Below are 24,725 nucleotides of genomic sequence, written 5' to 3'. Positions count from 1 at the left end.
TATGTTCCCTCTAACCTACTTTGTTGAAGGTTTTTAACAGGGATAAACACTGTACTTTGTCAAATGCTTTTTCTGCATCTACTGAAATGACCACATGCTTTTTATCCTTTCTTTTATTAACATGATATATCAAGTTGATTGAAGAAACTTATCATTTTATTTATTAATGGTTTATCCAAACATTAAAATACAAAAGAATCGAGATTTTCAAAATTCAAGTTAAATGCAATTTCCCAAGAGACGAGTGTCCAAAAAAAAAAAAAAAAAAAAAAAGTGGAGCTTATTATAGTCTTTTAAAACACTGGCTTCTATCATGGGTGGCTCTCTCTCCCCTCTCTCTGCTAAGCTAGCTGCCTTATTGTGAGCATTCCTGTAGAGAGGCCCTTGTGGCAAGTAACTGAAGTCTCTAGTCAAATAGCAGTGAGGAATTCAGACCTTCCAACAGCCACTGAAATGATCAGAAAAGCAGATCCTCTGAACCAGTTAAGCCTTTAGATTACTGCAGCCCAGCTTGACTACAACCTCATGAGAAAACTCTGTCCAGAACCAACCAGATTATCTACATATCTTTTGAACAGAGACATTAGTAGCCTTTGTTCCAGACTATCTTTCAAAGGTTTCCAAAGGGAGTAACTTTGGAAAGCAGACATACCATCTCCTTCTGGAGAAGAGGGCACAGTATGATAAATATCTCCCCTCAGGTATAAAGGTTGGGAGGTTTGGATGCATGCCCATAAAAGATTAGAACTTTCTAGGTTTGGAGTTTCTCACCATGGAGTTCCATGGTGTTCAGAGAGTCCACCTGGGCCTGCCTCCACATGGCCCTTGTGGGATTTGGAGGGTAAGGGGAACGAGTATGAACATGAGCACACACTGCTTGTGGTGCTGTAAGTAATAAAACCCTTTGTTTCTGACTCAGGGGTCTTGTGTCTTCGGCTAGCACCTATGAAAACGGCTGGTGTTAGCTTCTAAGAAGAATAAAATCTCAGAAATGTCTTGGTTTTTGATAGATTTATCTTTAGCACCAAGAAGTTTAGAGTGACTAGTTTGTTTTCCTCTTATGAAAACTGTCAGTCTCACAACCACTGCATTTCCTTCCTTGACTAAGAAACCCAGAAGAAAATTTGCAACACTCATAAATTGTGCATATATCTATTAACTATGTATTAACCTTAATGTGACCAATTCTTTTTATTCTAGTATCTCCTCATCTCTTTGTCTAGTATATCTATGTATTTTATGTGTAAAATGTCTCAACTATGTGAAAGTGCTGGGATACAATCGACAGCTACTTATCTTTCAGGATATGCTCAACCAAGGTCCTCTCTTAGAAAGGATTTCCTGATTTTCCTGGCTAAGGAAAAGCTCCTGTCCTTGCTTGTCGTATGTATCTCCATAATGCCTCATCATGTTCTGTTACAAAGAGCAATACTTTATTTTTTTTTTCACGTCTTTCCTAGGAGATTTTAAACACTATGAAGGGAGGGACAGTATCCCCAACACATAGTACCTGGATCACAAGAGGCCAATCGCTAAATATAAGAGAGAGAGCACAGGACACAAGAGACACTGGTGGGAAGGAGGCCAATTCTCTGTTCCTGGTACGATGTGAGGGGAAAGTGGGAAAGGCTTTGTCAGTTTAAGATGTGGGCTAAATTTAAATCCTGGGTTAATATTGCACAGAAAGACAGAGGAAGGCCCACAAGGAACAAGAGATAGCATGAGGAAAACTGCAACAGCAGGAAGGCATGTTCATGGTAAAATACTTGGGTCTGAAGCTAAGAAAGCAAGCAAGAAAAGCACCCTGGCATCAGACTGTGAAGAGCCTTGAGAGCTGTTCTAGTGTAGACATTCATTATTAATCGTGAACAAAATTTAGTAACACAGTATATCCTTAGAAGATTTCCCTTTGTCTTATGATCAGATGGGGGAAAAGGAAACTAATAATTTAAATATATCCCAAAGTAATATCATATAAAAACACCACTAAGAGAACTGTGTAGTGGAAAACACATTTTTTATACTCCAAAATTAAAAATGTAGAGTACTCAAGCAAACTGGTAAGATGGAAATCGAGCTGATCCTGAACACAGCCATCATGGGATCTATTAACATTGAAGGGTTAAAGTCCGCTAACAGCTCTAAATGTTTACAAAATTGGAATGTGATTCTAAACAGAAATCAAACAGAGTCAGGATTTCATTTGCTTTTATGATCAATAACTAGGTTTCCTGTCCTTTTAGTGCTATAATTTTGTAGCTACAGCAAAATCTTTCTAAATTACAGTAATGTTGATACTTTCGCTCTGCTAGAAAAGACCCTCAAGAATGACAGAGCCCCACAGTGAACATGTGGACTGCATGCTGGGGCAAGCCAGACTCTAAAAGCCTCATCTCTACATTCTGTAGTCTAGAACATTCTGAATCATCCAGTGAGAATAGTTTATAACACAGCATTCTAGGGACGTCTTGGTGGCTCAGTTGGTTGAAGATCTAACTTTGACTACAGCTCAGGTCATGGTCTCACGGTTCCTGAGTATGAGCCCCACATTGGGCTTGCTGCTGTCAGCGCCAAACGCGCTTGGGATCCTCTATCCTCCTCTCTCTCTGCCCCTTCCTTTCTTGTGCGCTCATTCTTGCTCAAAAATAAACAACCTTTAAAAGCAAAAAAAGAACACAGTATTCTATAAATGCACCTTGGAGGGTTTTGGTAGTCCTTACACATGCATTGCAGTAAACACCAGGTCATAAGGACAGAGATACACTGGACTCTGTAACTGAGGTCACAAAGCGTTTTTCTTCTCATACATACATATACAACTATGTGTGCAATTTCACTGAAAATATATTGTGCATACTAATAGCCTACAAATCTCAGAATTCACAGTTAAAGAGAGTTAAAAGACTCATTTTATATCCATTACCAATAAGTTCTACTGTTTCTTAAATACACACCCACTGGTCTCTTCATATATCTTTGATAGGAGAATCTAAACCGTTCCTCTATGAAACATGTTGTTATAAAATTTACCCTTAAATTGAAAAGCACACCACTTTAAAGTATCTAGTTAATACACCTACTTAATAGTATGCTGTAAATACTCCAGAGGACTGATAGAGGTGCAATTTTTCAGGTGTTAATTTTGTCATTTAATGAAATCAGTCTTTATGTCCATGACTCTGCATTAATTTTGGTTGTCTGCAGTTTTGTTTTTTTTGTAAGCCAATTTCTCAGAGAAAAATATTCCCCCAGGACTTGCATATAACCTATCAATTTATGTGGGTCCTCCAGGACTGAAGGTCAACAAAATTATTGGCTCAGAATTTTTTCCCTTGAGTATGTCAAATGCATTACTCTGTTATCTTTTGGCCTAAAGCACTGATGTACAAAATTTTGATAACAATCTGATATTCCCCCCAATGAATGTGGTCTTTTTGCCTAAATATTTTATCACTACATCAAGCAGGCAAAAGCTGTTAATATTTATTGGGATTTTATGATTTTTATGGATTTTACATCTTATTTCTTCTTCTTTGCCCTCTTCCTTATTTGTGTTGTGGACAAAGGAAGACTAAATAGATATTATTTGAAATTCTATAAGAATGTGCTTTCCCCTTTTAGTAAGCACACGCTTTAGTACAAGAACCTGGACACTGTTCATATATACTCAATGATTCTGGGCTCATTTCTTAACTATGTTCTGGATAAGTTAAAATACAATATATTAAAATATGAGCCTGGGTGGCTCAGCTGGTTAAGTGTCTACTGTCCCTCTCCCTCTGCCTCTCCACTGCTCATGCAATGCCCCCCCCCGCTTACTTTATCAAAAGAATAAAAAATATGAACCAGGGAAACAACTGATCTTGGAATGAGATGGTCTTGGGTAAAAGCAGAGTTCAGAAATCAGAAGACAGGTGAAAAATATTGAGACTTCCTTTAGTAACTAAGATACTTTTAAGGTAAAAGAACCCTGAAAGCAGTTTCCCTGGCTATTTAAAACCAAAGGCCATAATTACGTGCACTCAGACATCAATATATAACTGAGGTTAAGTTCCTTCAAGAAGTCAAGGCCTACTGTTATTTTTAGCTTCTACTGACCATAAGGGAGCAAGGATGTATGAAAACGCACAGCAATATGACTCAACCACACACCCGCAGGCATTTTCCCATTTATCTCTTGTAAAAAATGAGTAACATATTGTGAATAATCCAAATTCTCAACCATTCTAAAGAAATTGTAAAATCAGGGGAAAAAAAACCCACATATCTTGGATTCAGAGGACTACAAATGGAGTAAGTAAAAGATCTTTAACAAATATATGGAAAACAGAACTTACTTTTGAGGGGCACTTGCATGGCTCCATCAGTTAAGTGTCCAACTCTTGATTTTGGCTCACGATTTAGGAGATCAAGCCCTGCATCGCGCTCTGTGCTGATAGCATGGGGACTGCTTGGGATTCTTTCTCCCTCTCTCTCTGCCCTTCTCTTGCTCACTCGTGAGCACACACAAACACACACACACACTCTCTCTCAAAATAAACATTTTTAAAAAAATAACTTACTTTTCAGTATCAATGTAAAGCCCCGTCTAGTTTTATAATCCAAGAGCAATCAATGCTTTCTAGTTTAATCATCACGAGAAAGCCTAACTCATGTACCAACTTGTGCATTACTCCTATGTTAGGCACCCAACGTTAGATGTAGTTAGGACTTTGGGCTTGTGGCTTTAGGCTCCTGGCTTATAATCTATGCCAGACAAAAAAAGCATTAAATGAATTTATGCTCCAAGAAAAGTGGTTAAATGATTACACCAAAAACAGAGCTAAACATACTTGGAAGTCTTGCAATGTCCTTTAATTAATTTCTTGTGGCATTCTTCTGACAAACTGTAGTCTCCAAAAAAGGATGCCAACAGTATCTTTCAACCCACTTGTTCTTCTAGAATCCTGACATTCTACTATCAAGAAACAGACTCTCTACTTCTCCTCCTTACAGGTCTGACTGGCTTCTGAGATGCTTCCAAACAAAAGAATGTGGTACCACGGACTGTGTGATTTCTGAAGCTAGGCTGTAAAAGGCGATGCAACTGTCACTTTGTAAGGTGGGCGTCTGCCTTTGGAACTCAGGCACCAGAGTGTGACTATTCTGAAGTGGCCACGCTAGGAGGAGGCCAATCCACATGGTGGAGTTCCGGCTGGCAGTTCTGGCTGTCCAAGCCTTCTGGTCCAGGGGCCAGATATGTCAGGAAGTAAGCTTTCAGATGAGGCCAGGGCCCAGCCATCAAGTCACTTCAAGCCTCTGAGATGTCTCAGCTGAAGCCACAGACATTATGAGGCAGAGACAAACCATTCTAGCCTTGCCTCTCAATTCCTGATCCATAAAATCATGAGCAAAATTAAAAGTTGGCATATGGCTGTGAAGTTATGGGATAATTCATTACTCAACAATACTAACCAGAAGAGTCATTATTGATTCTGCTCACAACAACAGCTACATTAAAACCTCCTCTATTCTGCAGGAAAGAGGTGACCTCAATCTTTTCAAGACTACTTTCCCCCCAAAATCACTCACTTAATTCCTTCCTTGCTGACCTTTCAAACCTCTCTTCAGATTGCTTCTCTTCTGCCTAGAAATATGCTTGAGGTATCCTGTCCCAACATCAACTTTCCCTGGTTCATCCCTGACCTCACCCCCAACAAGCTAAAATGTTCTCTTCACTTGATAGCTTAGTTTCACGCAAGAATCTTCTAGGGTCTCCCCAGGATGCCTAGTCACCTCCATGACTCATCACTGGCCCCTGTCACTGGTGTCACTAGGGACTCTTCCTGTAGGCAGTTCTCACTGGCCTTGTCTTAGCTTTCACCCTCTTCAAAATGTGGCTTCACTGAATGCTGTAATAATATCCTGTCTTGAAAACTCCTCCTTTTAGGCCTCAGACCTAATAGTCTCAGAGAGAACACTACCATCTCAGTTTATTACTAATACAGGAAGAATTACTATTCTCTTGGGAAGAATTTTGGTTTGGAAGTCTGATGAGAGATTCAAGTTTAAAGGTTCATGCTGAATAGGAGTAGTGTTGTGAAAAGAGCTGAGTTGGCTGAAAGGATCAATAAAAGTTGTAAAAATAAGTATAATGATTTTAATTAGTATATAAAAGGAGAAAAGAGTAAAGCATAATCAAGATATGATGAAGAAATTATAGTCAAAGAATTAAATCTTTAAAAATTAAACATAGGGCACCTGGGTGCCTCAGTGTGACTTCAGCAGGTCATGATCTCACAGTTCCTGAGTTCACGCCCCACGTCAGGTCCTGCACTGACAGTGTGGAACCTGCTTCAGAGTCTGTGTCTCCCTCTTTCTCTGCCCCTCCCTGGCTCATGCTCTGTTGCTCTCTTTCTGTCAAAAAGAAACTTTAAAAATAAAATAAACACAGAGGCACCTGGGTGGCTCAGTTGGTTAAGTGTCTGACTTCAGCTCAGGTCATGATCTCACCGCTCGTGGGTTCGAGCTCTGTGTCGGGCTCTGTGCCTGGAACCTGCTTCAGATTCTGTGTCTCCCTCTCTCCCTGCGCCTCCCCAACTCGCACTCTCGCTCTCTCTCAAAAATGAATAAATGTTAAAAAAAAAAATTAAAACAAAAAATAAACACAAAGTCATGACACAAAAAGACTAAAATCAAAATACGAAGGACATGATTAACATTAGAAATGTTAAATACAAGTAGCTAGTCTTACTAAAAATTGAATGAGTAAAATAAAAACAGATTACTGGTAAACCATGTAGTTAGTGGTGCCGTGTGGAACCACTCATGTACTTCTGGTATATGTATAAATCAGTATCATCTTTTTGGAAGGTAACTCCAAGATCAAGAGTCACACACTCCAGTGACTGAGCCAGGCAGGCTCCACAAATGGTGACATTTTAAAATGAAAATATGCTGTGCTTCAAACTCGCTAATCCTCTTTCCATATGTATACTCAAAACAAATCCATAAGATGAATAAACAAGCAGGTCCCAGTAGCATTATTTACCACAGTGAAAGCTGAGAACATTTAAATATCTAATCAATACACAGCTAGTTAGTTCATTAAAGTTAAGCAAAAATGAGAATACACCATCATAGAAAACAATGATGCAGAACTATATTTAGATTCATGGAACTGATTCCATACGTATTACTGGAAAAAAAAGCATCATGTGGATTATGCAAAGATCAACTTCATTTATGGAAGTTAATACACATATGGATGTGCATATATACATATTAATTTTGGGGTAAATCTTTTCAATTCACCTTGGAGAAATGGACTGTGGAAAAGTGTGTTGAAAGTAAAAGTGAGAATTTTAAGTTTCTGCTTACTTCCTACTTTGTTTGAATTTTTAATATTAACTATAAAAAATTTTTGTAACAATTTTTTGAACCAGCAAGTAAGAAGCAAGTAAGAAGTAAGCATACATATATTCCACAATATAAAGAGCTACACTGGGGTGCTTGGGTGGCTCAGTCAGTTAAGCATCTGACTTCAGCTAAGGTCATGATCTCACAGCTCTGGAGTCCAAGCCCCACACGAGGCGCCGTGCTAACAGCTCAGAGCCCAGAGCCTGATTCAGATTCTGTGTTCTCCCTCTCATACTCTCTCTCTCTCTCTCTCTCAAAAATAAAAAAAAAAAACATTTAGAAATTTATTAAAAATAGTAATAACAACGGATACTGTCTGGGTGGCTCAGTTGGTTCAGCGTCCAGCTTTGGCTCAGGTCATGATCTCACAGTTCATGAGTCTGAGCCCCACATAGGTCTCTCTGTCAGCACACAGCCCACTTCAGATCCTATCTCTCTTCCTTTCTCTCTCTGCTCCTTCTCCATTCACTCACTCAAAAATAAAAAATAAAAAAAACAAAGCTAATAAGGAAATGGGGGCATCACAACAGTGTTAAAACCATTAATAATAAATCAGGAGAGGGTAGCAGTATGCTTTCCCCTGTACTGAGAGTGGAAGAAAAGCCTCATGGGCTCTCATAATGAGAACGTGTGTTATTATGAACCATGGCTTCAGCAACAAGTGCTTGTTCATGTGGGTACATGTACGTGCACACACAAACAGCAACTCCAAAGAAGACATGGAAATGGCCAATAAGCATATGAAAGGATGGTCAATATCAATAATCTTTTAGAAAACGGTAATCAAAATCTCAAAGAGATACCACTTCAGTAACAAAAATGAGTAAGTACTGGCAAGGACGTGGAGAAATTATAATCCTCATATATTGCTGGTGGGAATGAATATACAGTGACATGTAGCTGCTTCAGAAATCCAGTCTGAAAATTCCTCACGATATTTAAACAGGGCATTACAATATGACCCAACAATTCCATGCCTGGGGTTATCCAAGAAAATGAATACATGTCCACTTAAAAACTCATATACAAAGTGTGTGTGTGTGTGTGTACATGTATGAATAGTAGCATATTTTTAATGGCCAAAAAGGAGAAACGACCAAATGTATACCAACTGATAAATGGATAAACAAAATTTACGATATCTCAACCACAGAATATTATTCATTATAAAAAGGTAAAAAGTACTAATATATGCTACATCATGGGTCAAAATTAAAAAGATGCTAAGCCAGCCAGCCACAAAAGGCTACATACTACAGGGCTCTCTTCGCATGAAATGTCCAGAATAAGCAAACCTACACACAAAGCAGATCAGTGATGTCTGCTAACAAACATGATTCTCGTCTGGGGTGCTGAAGTGATCTGGAATTAGATAGTGCTAACAGCTCCCCAATCTGTCAGTATACTGAGAACCAATAAATTATAGCCTTTGCAGGGGGAAATTTTATATACAGTGCTCCCGTCTTCCCAGCAGTTTCAGTGAGCCATGTCGACTACAGTCTAGAAGCAGGTGACCCTCCCTCTGGTGTTATCACCAGGGGATCGACAGTGGCCTAACGCTAGGTCTCAGTGCCCCCAGTGCCCCTGTCACTCTCTCACTTCATCTAATCTAGCCGGCGTTTTATCATCTCACGTTAGCATCACCACCACAGGGTGAGTACAGAACAGTAAGACTTTTTGAAAGAGAGACACTCACATAGTAACATTTATCACAGTATACTGTTATCATTGTTCTATTTTATTACCGTTGTTGTTAATCTTACTGTGCCTGATTTACTTATAATTTAAACTTCCTCACAAGCATGTACATATAGGAAAAAAACATAGTATATACGGGGTTTGCTACTACCTGCAGCTTCAGGCTTTCACTGGGGGTCCTGGAAAATAACTGCAGGGGATTGGGATGGGAGGGGGAATATTGTAATCAGTGCAGAAAACTGTATGAGGAAAAAAATCCAAGTTTTCGAGTACTGCTAGTCAATATAAAATAGAAAAAAGAAAAAAACAAAAAAATCTTTTACTTCATTTCAATCTTTTCAATTCTAGGCTGAATCAGGATCCAATACAGAGAGACAGGAAAATCAGAGCTAATCCAGAATGTCAGAGCTAAGAAGGAGAGGGATCCCGATATGGAACTCTTAAGAATACAGTTCTTTTTTCTACTACCCTCAAGTGGGAAATAAAAAAAATACAGGCAACTCTATTATAAACTTCAAAGTTGCTAAGAGACTAGACTGTAATAGTTCCCACCAAAAAAATGAAATGGTAATTATGTGACACGACAGAGGTGTTATCTAGCACTAAGGAGGTAATCATAGTACAATATATAAATGTACGAAATCAACACCTTAACTTAGAAGACGTACACCTTACACTTACATAATGTTGTATGTCAATTATATCTCAGTAAAAATAAATTTTTAAAGGGGGAGAAGATAAATTATTCCAAAACCTGTCCCATTACCAGGTTTCTGTTTATAAAAAGTGTTTTTACAATCCTTAGACCCCACATAAGGATCAAACACGCCTGGGCCCACCGAGAGAACCGGTGGACGGTCCTGAGAAGCCAGGGTGCACGAAATGATGTGCAGGAGTGCTTCTGGGCTTATCCAAAGAAGGAAGGTAAAGGAATTGATGTTCCAGTGATTCCGTAAGGGGACTGGGAGTGGATGGGAGAGAAGCAAGCCATCGGTGACTGTGGACACTTCCAGAAGCAGACTCTGGAGCCCAAGGGCACAGGCCAGCAGAAAGAGGGATGGAGCTGGCTGCAGGAGCCGTGTCCGCAGAGGGCAGGCAGGGGCGCACAGATGTAATGGCACAGGCACTGCTGGGGAGACCCTTTCTGGGCTAAGCAAAGACAGAGGCGGCATCTGGCTAGGCTTTGTCGCTGCTGCGGCACCACCCAGTCCTGCTCTGGCACCGAGCATGGCGGGGAAAGCCCCAACAGCATGGCCAAAAGCACTCTCACAGTGGGTACTGGCAGCGCCCAGAGCAGCAAGCAAGTCCATGACAGATGTCACATGGCTCTGGCCCAGATCCTATGCCACCCACCTCTGGGGACATGCAGATCCCAAAGTGCCACCTCTGCAGGGAGCCAACAGGTAGGGACAAGAACCACTGACATTCAGAATGCAAGTAAGACCATTCTATACCCAAAACCTGGAAAATCCCACTCACACAACTGAGTATGTATAGGGATTTTTCACGGAGACTAATAGCACTGCCGGGTGCGCAGTTCCCCAAGCTGCTCTGTGTCAAGCGGAACCCCAGGTCTCTGGCTGCTCTCCTGCTTCCCTGGCTGTTTCTTTGAACTTGTTCTTCCTCCTCCTAGATTCCACCGAATCTCTCAAAGGCCTGTCCCCCAACAGCCTTTCTGCATCTTTTTCATTCATGTAACACCCCCTGCATGATTTATTTTCCTATCAAATCTGCAGTACTTGTGTAAGGCTGGGGAGGAGGCCACAAGACCACAACCACGTTGCACACAACTGCAGAGCTCTCCCCGCAGACACTAGCTGCGAGTCTGCAGTTAATCATCATGTAAGGAGGGCTCGCCAAACTCCCTGAAGGCTGTTATGCTCGTGGTCACTTCTTACTACAACATAAGGGCCACAGATTAAAATCAATCAAGGGAAGAGATGTAGGCGGCAAAATCTAGGGGGGGATCCCAAACACACAGCAAGCAGGTGTCTCCTGCCAGCAGAGTTCCAGATAGAGCCGACTCGTGTGGCTAATGACAGGTGCCCGACACAGAGTACTGCCAACCACAGAACCTCACCCTAGCCTTGGAGCCCACAGTCTTCACTGGGGCTCTGCCAGGGCATGGCTCGAGGCCCCCAGGTAGAAAAGGATGCTTCCGAGGCAGGACCCTCCAAGGGCTTCAATCTCATCACACAGTAGTTTAGGGAAAAGGTCAGACCTCTCTTTGGGGAAATGTTAAATCCTTTTTATTTTATTTATTTTTTTATTAAAAATATTTTTTAATGTTTTTTATTTATTTCTGAGAGAGAGAGACAGCGTGAGCAGGAGAGGGTCAGAGAGAGGGAGAGACAGAATCCGAAATAGGCTCCAGACTTTGAGCTAGCTGTCAGCACAGAGCCCGATGCGGGGCTCAAACCCACAAACGTAAGATCATGACCTGAGCTGAAGTCGGACACTTAACCAACTGAGCCACCCAGGTGCCCCTGTTAAATCCCTTACTACAACATTTGCTACCCACTCTCTTGAGCCCCAGATTCCTATTTCTAGTTGTCTTTTGGTATCTACACCAGTTTCTTCAAACTAAAATGAATGAAGTCAAACTCATCACAATTTCCCCAAACTATGATTTCCCTGTTCCTGTTAATAGTGCCAAATCTACTTTCCAATAAGGAACCGAGGCAGTTTATAAAACGACAATACAAGATATAAAATTAGAAGGAAATTGGGGCAAAGGAATAAAAAAAAGAGCCCAGAAAAAAATCAAATAGAAGATTGCTGTGGTGGCGTTAGCACACAGTGCACAGTGCCTGAACTTCCTGATCACTTACAGGAAGGCTGCACATTTATTTGGCTGGGAGTTTTTTTAATAGCCAGATATCCAAGTCCAAGAAGAAATAACAAGCAGATTCAAAATTCACAAAGTCCTTAAAAAAAGAAAGAAAATGATGGCCAGAAGGCACTGCTCTCCTTCCAGTCACCTCACGGTTCAAGACTTGGAATGTTTCCGTCACTGTCCTCCATATTCAGTTGTTCGTCAAATGATCAAGATGTTTCCTCCATTGTGCTGTTTGCTTTTTTGACCTCGCCTTTCTATGTATTTTCTCTCTCTAATCATTCAAGACTCACAAATTAATCTTTTTTAAATACAGCAATTTCCTGTGCAAAATCTACAGTGGTTCCTCCTCACTGCTAAATTTTTCTTTTTTAAACATTTTTTTTCTATGTACAAAGCAATATATGCTCATTACAGAAAACAAAGAAAAACAAGCAGAGAGATTAACACAAACACAGAAATCCTATAATCCACATTTAACTGGTATGGCAACCTTTTTTTTTTTTTTAAGCAATTCTTTTCTTTTTTTAATTTTATTTTTGAGAGAGTGAGAGACAGAAGGCGAATGGGGGAGGGGCAGAAAGAGAGAGGGAGACACAGAATCCGAAGCAGGCTCCAGGTTCCGACGCAGGGCTCGAACCCACGAACTATGAGATCATGACCTGAGTCAAAGAGCTGAACTGGGGGCGCCTGGGTGGCTTGGTCGGTTGGGCGTCCGACTTTCGCTTAGGTCATGATCTCGCGGTTCATGGGTTCGAGCCCCGCGTCGGGCTCTGTGCTGACAGCTCAGAGCCTGGAGTCTGTTTCAGATTCTGTGACTCCCTCCCTCTCTGACCTCCCCTGCTCATGCTGTCTCCCTCTCAGAAATAAATAAAACATTAAAAAAAAATTAAAAAAAAAAAAAAAAAAGAGCTGAACTGACTGAGCGACCCAGGCACCCCTCCCATTTTTAAATAGAGGTAAAATTTATGCGCATTGGGATTCAAACGTCTTACATACACAATTCCCTGATTACCCGACAAATGTTTATGTCCTGATCAACATGAAGAATATTTCTCCACAACCACAAGGCTTCCTATGTTCTCTCTCCCAGTCATGCTTTTTGTCAGCTATCTATGTAGCCAATATTTTCTCCTAGTCTGAGGCTGGTCTTTTCATTTTTAAAAATGCCTTTTAATCTGTAAATATTTTTTATTTTAATGAAATTCCATTTATTAATTTTTAGTCTGTAGTTAATATTTCTTGCATATTCTCTAAGAAATATTCCCTTATGCCAAGGTTGTTAAGAAATCCTCCTACCTTTTTCTTTTCATGAGCTTTATACTTTGAGCTTTACATTTAATCTATGATCCATCACAACCTGTAAAGGGATCTAAAAAAAAATATCTACATATTTAACTGTAACATAAGAAACATTTAACAATGTCCACTCTTACCACTTCTATTCAACCTTATGCAGGAAGTAGGAAAGAGAAATAAAATGCGTACAGAATACTAAGGCGGGGGGAGTATGTGCAGTGAAATGATAAACGAGTGTATGTGCAGAAAATCCCAAGAAATCGACATAAACTCTTCTGTGTTTCCTCAAGTTTGTATTTTTCAATATATATTCCTAACTGATGTTTTAATTTACTTTATGTACAAATTTCTTATCCTCATCTTCGTGCTCTACATCATGCTTCCAAACAGCTCTTCGACCTAACCTGTGCAGCTCTGAGCTTGCCATCTGCCAGGAAAACAAGGACCCAGAGCTTCCCACAGACACCTTCCCAGCCCCCACGTAGAGTCAGAGAAGTGTCCTTTGCTATCAACAAAGTCCCACGAACCCCAAGTTGTAAGGTCCCCTTTACGCTTTCTATGAAGCCTTTTACCTCTAACCAAATACCACCTCATTCCTCCACAAATCTCCCACCCCCCGCCTTTTTTTTCCTCTTACAATTAACCACACGATAAAGATGAAAAGGGGTATTAAGTAGTTTCTTGATCTGGTCTCTTCAGTCACTATTTAGCAAGCACAGATTATTCTACTAGGTGCCAGGGACAGACTGGAAACGCAAGCCCAGCAGAGGCTCAGTCACTGACTATATCCCAGTGGCTGAGTCACAAGCCCATGAACTCTTAGACAGTGGGGACTGGTTTCTCACTCAGCTTTGTATTCCCTGTCATAAAACACAACACCGTACACAAAGTAAGCCTCAAACAATTCAACAGTCATGCTAACCAAGGCTTAGGGATCAATACCCTGGCCAGTAGCAATTCCTAGCACCAGCGGGTCTATCAGGTGTCAGAAGCTCCTTGAGACCCATGAAAGAAATCTAAGAAGGCCTTTGTAGTCAGTTCAAGAGCATCTGTTACTTTGTTCATAGAGATAAACAGAATTTCTTTTTAAAGACTCAAGTAAGCCAAATTAACCCAACTAATTTTAAAAAGATATACAACCATGGTGGGATTAAGTATGTGCAGAGCTTTAGTGATTTTAAGGAAAATAACTGTGAATGAATAGAGGTTATCATATATATGTGTTCATACGAACACACACACCACACACACACATACACACATATAAACACTAAAGACTACACTTCTATAAAATACCAGCTGTGTGATATCAGTTTCTAAGGCAACCCTATGTAAGGTATATTCCTTTCTTTAAAAGAAGCTAACGCTGCCTTATGCCATAGATTCTGAGAAACAAGGCCAATGAGAACGTATAACCACCATGAAACTTGGAGTTATTAAAATTCAGCCAGTCTAAACTTCTCACAAGCCATCTGACATTTTTCTAGTGTGTGAATATTTACATTTTTTATGTTATGTTTTGAAGGAGATATTCCTAAGCTTCAAAAGAAACAAACTGAATGCCACTCAAACGTGTTTAATAAAGAAGACCTCTGGAGCATTACGGATATAAGAAGATGCAGAGAAGAAACGCAAGATGTGCATTCTGACTTGTGCGTCCTTCAAGGCGCGTCAACCTCCTCACTCCCGACATAGCTTCTGAGACACAGGTAACGTCAGTGCTGTCTGTCCCTCAACACTAGAGACAAATCCTTCATCCAACCAAAAATATTTACTGCACTGTGGACAGTATAAAATGCAGTGGGGTTGACAAAATACACAGCGCTTGCCCACAGGAAATCTTCCAAACTAGGGAGAAAGAGGTCACAGATGCACGCAAAAATATATGTGCAATCCCACACCATGATGACCGCTGGGGGGAAGGGGTGGCAGGTTGTGGCAGATACCACTGTGAAGGATACGGGGAAGCGCCTAATTAAGATGTGATTCAGGGTTCACTGAAGGCCTTTCTAAGGGAATGACACACGCTTACCAAGTCAGCCCATCAAAGTGCTGAAATCAGTATCTCCAGAAACAATACAGATGATGAGACTGCACGAGGTGCCAACTTCCTGAAGAATGATTTAAGGGAGCCAAAATGTAGGACCTCCAAGGAGTCCGTCAGTGCAGGCAGCAGGATGTAACAAAGCAAGGTGCCTACCATCACCAGGATCAGTCCTTGTAGCAAATTCGTGCTGAGTGAAGGCCGGAAACATTTTGAAACATAAAGCAGGTAAAAACGGTTAATTTCCCCTTACACGGCAGGACGTGAACAGAAGCCGCTTGGCGGTCGCTGTGGGGTTTGGGAGGCATGGCACATACCTTGGACGAGCCTGCAACAGGCGTGGAGTCGGGGGCATATTCCCAGGGGTCCCGACTCAGGATCTACAGTCTGGCCTGGGACCGTGTGCCAGGCGCCCCTCGAGGTTTTGATGCAGGTGGTACAAAGGTCACTGTCTCAAAAACCACCTTACATGACAATTCCCCCAGAGCAGGAGGCTCTACCGCGACTGAGAGGCTCTGTGCTCACACTCACCAAGCAAGCACAGATTTCACAAGGGCCTCCCGGAAGTGTGCGCTCATTGGCTCGCCCCATGCCTGATCCGTGTTATCTCCTGGGCTTGGAAGTAGGAGTCTGAGCAAACTGCCCAGAAGTGACATCAAAACAAGATAGGAAGAGAGACACCCTGCTGACACAGCTCTCTCTCCAGAGGCCAGGGAAACAGGCCAAGCAGAGGGAGGCAGTGAGACCAGAAGGAGACCAGCCCGAAAGCACATGGGGGAACAGTCCTGAAGGGAGAATGAAGAAATACAGACAGAGCGGAGGATAATAAAATTCACATTTCTTAAGCACTTTCCCTGGACCAGGCAGTACGGCACATGCTTCACGTATTTGTCTTATTTTTATCTTCAGAAAATCTTAAGTAGTATGATGTGGTTACATATCATATTATGCACAGAGAGGATACTGTATCACAGATGAAGACACAGAAGCCTGGATGGAAAGGAGCTTGTCTGAGGACACAGGACTGGGAAGCCAGATTCTGAACCCAGGACTCTCAGACACCAAGGCCCTAAACCTCCTGAGATTGGCAGGAGAGCAAAAAATGAGATGAGTGGGTACAGGCTGGCTACACAGAAAGATAAGGCACAGGCAAGCAGAAAGGGGCAAAGAAGAATGCTCTGTCAATATTAGAACTTTACACAGTGGCCTTTATGCTCAAGAGCCCGAGGTTTCCTGTGTGCTGAGTGGGGAAAGACCTGTAAAGAGGTAAAAGAAGGTAGAATGTTAAGATGCAATTTGGTTGGTGATGAATGATCCAGAAGGGCAGACACCCAGTTGCTCACCACAGCTACCGCGGGGTGCGGAGATTCTAGGGGACTTTCCACACTCCATCCCCAACATAAGCTATTTCCTAAGGTGAACAAATAATTCTTTTGTGAAGAGATAAAATAGGTAGTGTGTGGTTTGCTGTTGATGATGTTTCCTTTTACCGTGTGAATACTAAGAAGTGGCTGGCAGATTCATTCTCCCGGAATGAAGTCAAAGAAAACAAAAGTGACCAGAAGGCAGAAAGACACCTCCCCAGACTAAGGGAAACATACTCTTAAACTGCAAGAGCCATCACTCCCCTCCACCTTCCTCAACAATTCAGTCCACAGTCACCAGACAGGGCAGTCACTTAGCACAGGCTAAGTAAGGACAAAAGGGAGAGAGGCTCAAAAGGCAGTGAGGATGACTAGTGATTCGTCACATCCAAGGAAATTAATTAAACAATTAAATGAAACGAGGATAAGGAGAACTTAGCCTCTTACCTTTCAAAGAAACTCAGAAGTACAGAAAGGGAGAAAATTGGGCTGCATCCCCTAGTATTTAGTGAGGAATTAGAGACATCTGATTAAATTCATGTGTTTTAATATATACGTAAGTAAAAATAGAAACAAATATAAATACAGAAATAGGTATAAGCATAGAGGAAGAGCATACGTGTACCCCTGGCTCTGGGCTAAGGCATCTGGAAGCACTGTCCCCTCAATAGCAAGGATAATGTCTCATGCCCAGATCTTGTTTTCCAGGCACTGTTCTCCGCTAAAAGGAACCAGGGCTCCTTGTAGAAAGAGTGGATTCCTGGGCTGGGGTAGAGAAAATACAAGATGAGTCTGGAACAATTTACTGTACTTGAAAGTGAGAAAGAATGACAGGGACATCTCAAAAGGACACAGAACCAACCTCTAGGAGCTCCTTATGGTCAAATTTGGGCTGTCAAAACAAATAAGGCGAGTAACTGGTTAGAACTCACTGAACGAAAGTAAACTCCACGAATGAGTACATCTGAGAGAACTAGAAAGACCAACCAGACAGGGAGAGGGATAGAAGGGGCAGGTGGAGAGAGGAAGAAAAGAAAGAAGAGGGAGAAGGAAATAAATTAGTTGGCAGGGGGTATTTACAGTCTCAAAGTAACTCACAACAACATCCAGTACTTACTAATTACCAGGGAGGAAAGAGTAACTTCACAGTATAGGTATCTGGCAGACACCATCATAAACATAATGACCCACACCAACTGTATGTAATGATGTAAACCAAACTTGCAAACTACCTGATAAAACACAACGATGACGAATACTTCTCACAAAACAACACTTTTTTGATATTCCAAATTAAGAAACACAGGAGTGCCTAGTTGGCTCAGCTGGTAGACCATGTCACTCTTATTCTTGGGGTTGTGAGTTCGAGCCCCATCTTGGGTACAGAGAGTACTTAAAAAAAAAAAATAAACCACCACCAAACAAAGAAACAGTTTACCAAATTAAGACACATTATACAAAATCATTGGCTTACAATCTTCAAAAATGTCAAAGTCATGAAAGCCAAAAAAGACTAAGGAATTGTCCAGATTAAAGAAACAAGTGTTAACAAAGGAAAACAAAAACAAAAACCCCACAAACCAACAAGCCCAAACTAGAATCATCCCCATCCCCAACACAACCAGCAAACCAAGACTTAATTATAGTTTCAACCTATCCCAGGAATGTGACCTTTTAAAAATGAACCAGAAGTTTTCTGATAAGCATAAATGAGGTTATCTGCATGATAAAAATCCTGCTGATCTCTACCCTACACCCACCCCACCCCAAAAGAAGATATTCTGGCATGAAACAATCCTTTCTTTTCTTCAGCTAGTAACTCCATGCCTCTCCCTCCTTCCTAGAGAAAGCTCTCATTCTGTACGACTCTTGGGAGCATCTCCACTTGCTAGATAAAGACGATGCCCAGTCCATGAACTGCTGAATAAAGCCAGTTAGATCAGCTACATTTTGTTTTTTAATGCAAGAAAAAAAAATGTACAATGATTCTCGGAAGGACTGGTTTCATATAAAGGACAATATTGGCAACTGGCAAAATCTGAATGGAGTCTGCAGAATGAATGGTAGAACTATAACAATGTTAATGGCTTTTTTTTTTTTTTTATTTTGAGAGAGACAGAGAGAGCGTGAGCAGGGGAGGGCAGAGAGAGAGAGAGAGACAGACAGACAGACACAGAGAATCCCAACCAGGTTCCACATGGCCAGCTCACAGAGCCGACTTGGAGCTCGAACTCACAAAACTGTGAGATCAAGACCTGAGCCAAAAACAAGAGTCAGCCAACGGACTGAGCCACACAGCGGACTCCACAATGGTCACTTCTTGACTTTGATGGTTGTATTATAGTTACAAAGAAGAATGTACCTGACTGTAGGTAAAATATACGAAATATAACTCAGATGTGAATAAGCAGCAAGTTGGAAACTGAAACTCTATTCCTGGCTGGGGGGTCAGGGGTGGGGCACAGTTCTTATCCCAGCCATTCCCACTGACTCCTTGAATACATTTTTATCAGTCCTCTTAGACAAAGTGTTCTGATGTAGATCACAAAATTCACAGAGCAAGGCATCTATTACATGCTGATAAGAAGCACAAGTTACTTGCCAAAGTCAGGAATGAGACAGAGAGAGAGAACCTTACATCTCTCCCAGGTTTCAGAGAGGCTGACTTTAACACTGGTTAGAGTTCAGCCAGTGTTACCTAAAATCAGCCCTGACTGTGAAATCCTTCCTCCACAGCCCTGTATGTGGGTCTGGGTGTCCACTCTGCTGATCTGCAGAGACGGTACGGGGATAAATAAGAGTGCCGGTTACATCTCCTGACCCACACACTCAAGGGCCAGATGTAAGAACAACCGCTCCCATTCTAGCACGGTGGAGCCCGTGTGCTAACAGAGCCGCTCCTGCCGACCAAGCTGCCACCGTGGCCTAGGCAGCGAGATCAAAAGACAACTGTCCACATCTCCTCTTCTGAACCAAGAAATGCAAATTTGGAGGGGGGATGTAAAACCTCTGTCTTTTCACCTTTCCACAAGCTCTGTTATGTTCCATCAAAATCAAAATGGCTTAGACCTTTGAAGGTCATAATCACTACTCCTCCAAATGCTAAAGCTCTACATTCTTTTCTCTAAGGAAAACATCGATTCCATCTGTAGAAACCCACACCTATGGTGTGGAAACCCACTCTATGGATAGAGCAGAAGATGAGTTCTTAAACTTTACAGCAGAACATAATTTTCTCTTCCTCTTAATGGAGAATTAAAAAGTACAATTCTGTATAACCAGCACACAGATGGCCTGCAATCCCTAGATACATCCATTCGGAATACTAAAGAGCCAGGGATTCGTTCGTTAATGCTCTATGGCCTGACCAGGTATCCGTCTTCTGCCATCTATCAGGTTTTGGCTAAGGCCATGATCTCACAGTTTGTGGGTTCGAGGAGTGCACTGTGCAGAGCCTGCTTGGGTTTCTGTCTCCCCCCCCCCACCAAAATGAATAATGAAAATAAAATTCTTTCTAAAACTTAAAAATTGAACTTAATCAGTAGCAAGTCAGTGTCTCATCAATTGTTCAGAAGCTCAGAATTCCAGACTGATAATCTACTAAAGAGAATGAAAGTCTAAATAAAAAAAAAAATTTTTTTTTTAAAATAAGAAGAGAGAGGAAATGAAAGTCCAAATGAGCAAGTTAAGAAACAAAGAAATGGTCAAACGGATCCAGCGACCTCCCTTTCTCCTACATTCTCAGAGTCCCGTCTACACATAGTATACGGTCTGGATCCCACTGTTCTCAATATTCATCACGCAACATGCTTGCCTTTTAGGAGTTTAACTATATGCTCTTGATCTTTACAAAGCATCAAGACAACACTTCACCTGCATCATGTCTCTGTCTTCTGTGAAATCACAGCTAGAAACATAAGCCACTATGTCACACAACAGCAGAGCCCACAGAATGTTTTCTTCACGGACTACAATGCCAAGAAAAAGTCTGTCTCTGTAAACAAAGCAGGCCTTCTTTCCACAGACAATGAATACAATGTAATTCAATGGTATACAGAGAAAGGACTGGATCCTTGTTACTCTTAGCAGCCCGAAAACATCAACTCAGGAGCCTGGTACCTTCTAGTCTCTGCTCTTCTTAGATAGCTGCTAATGTTTTTATCTTTAACTGTCCTACTTTATAGTATCTTTAATTCTATTAGCAGATTAAAATCTTTTTTTTTTTTTTAATATTTTTATTTATTTCTAGAAGAGAGAGAGAGACAGCGTGAGCAGGGGAGGGTCAGAGACAGAGGGAGTCACAGACTGAAACAGGCTCCAGGCTCTGAGCTGGCAGTCAGCACAGAGCCCGACGCGGGGCTCGAACCCACGAACCGCGAGATCATGACCTAAGCGAAAGTCGGACGCTTAACCGACTAAGCCACCCAGGCGCCCCAGATTAAAATCCTCTTGAAAGTATGTATGTACATATGTATATGTTTTCTATCTCTTACAGCTTTTCTTCTACTCTCTCTTAACATTTTCTGGTATCATTCTATACTTAATGATCTAGAAATTATAACTGAGGGGTGCCTGGGTGGTTCAGTTGGTTACGCACCCAACTCGTGGCTTTGGCTGAGGTCATGATCTCACAGTTCGTGTGACCAAATCCCAAGATGGGCTCCACAATGACAGCATGGAATTCTCTCTCTCCTCCTCTCTCTCTGTCTCTTCCCCACTCACATTCTCTCTCTCTTTCAAAATACATTTTTAAAAAACACTAAAAAGAAAAAGATGCTGACACCAAGATGTTATTCAACAAAGACCACAGAGCCTGCGTCAGTAGCGCTCCCGGCCGAAGCATGCGCATCACCTTTGCAGTAGTCGGCGGGGTCCTCCTGTTCCTCATCGTCAGACCCTAGGATCTCCTCCTCTGGCTCGGGGGGCGTGGGGTCCGGCAGAGGTGGCGGCGGAGGCGGCGGCGGTGGTGGAGGAACTAAGGGAGCTTTCTGCTGAGGCTCCGGCCTGAAACAGAAGAAGGAGAATTCCTATTCACTCAGAGGTCAATCTTGTATTGTGGACACACACAAGAGTCTCTTCATACGAGACAAAAATTAAACTCGTCACAGGGTACCAAGAAATGCTGGTTACTGTCATGTCGTCCATTTTAGCTAAATTCAAGTAATGTTTCAACACGGGTCTGGAGGAAAAAATTACACTTTACAGGCACATTTTCACTCAGAGCTTCAATATTTCTTAAGTCCTGACAATATTATGAAATATAAGTGAAACAGAAAGAGTATTCCCCCCGCCCATGATATATAGCCTTATTAAGTTAGAACACATCCCACAGAGATTATAAAAAGACAGATGAAAGCGGCTCTGAGCTTCTAAAAGGACTTATTTTCCATTATTTTAAAATCAGAATTCCTTTTCCCACAGAAATAGTAAGAATGTGGTTAGGTTTCCAGGATAACTCATAAAAGCTGACTAATACATGCCATTAACTGATGTTCTGTTACTTTCATTAAGGAACTCAGCTATCTCCCTCGTTTATCAAGGACACTACCCCAAACTGGAAATTAAACAATGAAAACACCCACTGCCAGTCAAATACAAAAGCAGTCCCTACATTAATGAAAGGTTTCCAAGGTTTGCAAAATGGTCATTTCTCATTGCCACAAAAAGGCTGAATGATGGTTAGTATGCTCTTTTACAAACGGCAAGAAAACCTGTAATACCAAAAAATTTTTTCTAAGCTTGAGGGATTACAGATGCGAGACTCCTTTCAGTTATGTAGAGAAACTCGAGGACGTATTGGATATATTTGTTTAAAAGTAAAGCACTCATAATATAATTCTACAAACTTGAGCTTGAACTTACTGTAAAACCTAACTGCTATTTTTAGCCATGACCTTCTGGGGAACCTTGAACTTGCAATCTGCCCTAGCAACAGGACCGCCACTTCTCTTCCCGAGGCAGCACAGAGAGCGCAGGGAGCAGGAGAGGCCATCAGGCTGACAGAGTTGCTCCCCAGAGAGAGCTCCACTCCGGTAAGCAGGGGGTCTCTAGTCTGGGGAGCAAGGGGAACCCCGTAAGCACTGATGTGCAGACAATTGCTCTTTGTTGGGTCTGCCCAGTCAGTATTCATGCTCCCCTTCAAAAAGCACTTTTTGGGACTGCTACTCCCTACACACTGGAAGGCTGGTTCCCGATCCACTCTCCTCACTGTTGTACAGCCCAGGACACAGGGCCAAAAGCTCACTCTACAGCCCTGGGACCTTCAGGCGGGCTGTCACGGGCAGCAAGGTCATCCACAGTTGCTAGTAGAGGCAAGGCCAGGAGAGCCACCTTGACACCGCCCCTTCCTAAACCGGACCTCTAAATCCTTCTCAATCTGAGAGCCCCCAAATAGCATTTAACTGCGTTGCCTTTAGTCTAAGTTGGCTAAAGATCATTTATGTGGTTTGACATCAAAACTCAAAGTGCCACAAGCAACAAAGGGGGGTGGGGTGGAAGGCAGCAGAAACCCGGCTGTCACGAGGAAAGGGTGGGGGTCATAGCGCACAGGTAACCTGAAAGGCAAGCACTGGCAAGTTGAGGTCCTCCGGCGGAACAACTAAGGAGCGTTTAGGAGCTGAAAATGACTTGTATTGATTTCTATTTGCTACAATTTATTTATGAAGTTACAGCTCCCTGGGTGACAAACATTAAGAACAGGGTGGTGATCACATTCTGAGTTACCCATTGCTCATGATGGAGCACTGGAAGGGAATAATCACAACCGAACACCCACATCACTGCCAGCATACATCCAAAAATACATCTAACAGACCTTATGGAAGTGTACTAATCTTTCTGGCAGCCTTGCAAATGCTCCTTCCTTTTTCACATACATGCTCTTACTGAAAGTAGAATGGTCCTGGACAAAAGAGAGGTCTGAAGAAGGGGAGGCAGGAGAGGGCTGCATCAGAGGGAAGGGAAGGTGAGCAAGATGAATGGTCTCACAAGACCCACTCATTCATTCGTCTGGGCTGTGAGCCGGAACTACTGAGCTAACAAATCTGCTCAATCAGAAATGCTTTGAAAGTTGGCTCTTTTTTTCCTTAGAAATTTTATATGAAATAATGAGGAAATTCTCCGAATTTAAAAGAAAACATGTTATATTCCCTATAGAAACTATGTAATGAGTAATGAAAAGAAAAGACCGGGAAGATTTTCTCCCAGTGCTCTGCTACTGATATTTGGGTCAGGTAATTAACTCACCGCAGAGGGAGACGTTCTGTACACCTTAGAGTGGTAGAAGTGTCCCTGGCCCTGAGATATCCACACCCCACCCCAGCTGTGACCATCAAAACTACATCCAGAAATTGACAAGTTCCCTGGGGACAAAATCATACCCATTTGAGAACCACTGCTCTAACAGGGTTTTCAGTATTCAGCTTTATTTCTGTGGAGTAGATTGTATCTGTGATAAGGGGAAAACAAATTCTCATTTTCATGGGCCCATTTTCTCTCATTTGTGCTTCTCTTAATTATTCTCCCATTTGGTGAGCTGCCCACACTGCTTAACAAAACTGTCAGACCCTCTGGTCTCAATGAGCAGGCAGGCACCTCTTCTCCCTCCAGTGAGGGCCACACTGAACAGGCAGGCAGAAAGCTCCCCCAAAGCCACTTATTTCTCCTCAAGTTAAAGAAGTGAGTCAGGGTACCTTGAAGTAGAAAGGAAGTTGAGTAATGTTGACGTAATATTTCAACCAGCACATCCAGACACCTAGGGCTATGCTGTCTAATCGGCAGCCACTGGCCGCACGCAGGTACGGAGCACTGGGAATGGGACCAGCACAAATCGAGACACGCTGTAAGCGTCAAATACGTACGTTTCCAAGATTTCACACAAAAGATGTAAAATACTTTATTAATAAAGTTACATTTATTATATGGTAAAATAATAACGTTTGGGATAGAGTGAAATCTATTATTAAAATTAAACTCGCCTGAATCTTTTTACTTTTTCTACTGTGGCTACTAAGACACACTGAATTAATTACAAATGAGGCGGCTCACATTCTAATTCTACTGGACAGCATCACCCTAGGCTCCTCAG

General features: G+C 41.9%; 1 protein-coding gene across 10 annotated transcripts in view; it reads right to left on the bottom strand.

The window, feature by feature from the left end:
* The window catches only part of SRPK2 (SRSF protein kinase 2), a 255,049-nt gene that overhangs the window by 55,262 nt on the left and 175,062 nt on the right, over positions 1–24,725 (bottom strand). For 7 of the 10 annotated variants that reach the window (XR_005531341.1, XR_005531342.1, XM_039249800.1 and 4 more), the window contains one exon: positions 21,492–21,643. Coding sequence is in view for 5 of the 10 variants with exons in the window: in XM_039249800.1 (XP_039105731.1) it covers positions 21,492–21,643 (152 nt within the window). In the remaining 5 variants the exon portion in view is untranslated. Of the gene's footprint in view, positions 1–15,263; positions 15,548–15,592; positions 15,799–21,491; positions 21,644–24,725 lie in introns of those variants that run through there. The other 3 variants (XM_039249806.1, XM_039249808.1, XM_039249807.1) reach the window with 3 other exon arrangements.

Source organism: Hyaena hyaena, unplaced genomic scaffold, assembly GCF_003009895.1.
Source record: "Hyaena hyaena isolate Hyena2069 unplaced genomic scaffold, ASM300989v1 scaffold_347, whole genome shotgun sequence".
Lineage (NCBI taxonomy): Eukaryota > Metazoa > Chordata > Mammalia > Carnivora > Hyaenidae > Hyaena > Hyaena hyaena.
The sequence above is the reverse complement of the archived record's forward strand: the minus strand, read 5'-3'. Positions and strand labels throughout refer to the sequence as shown.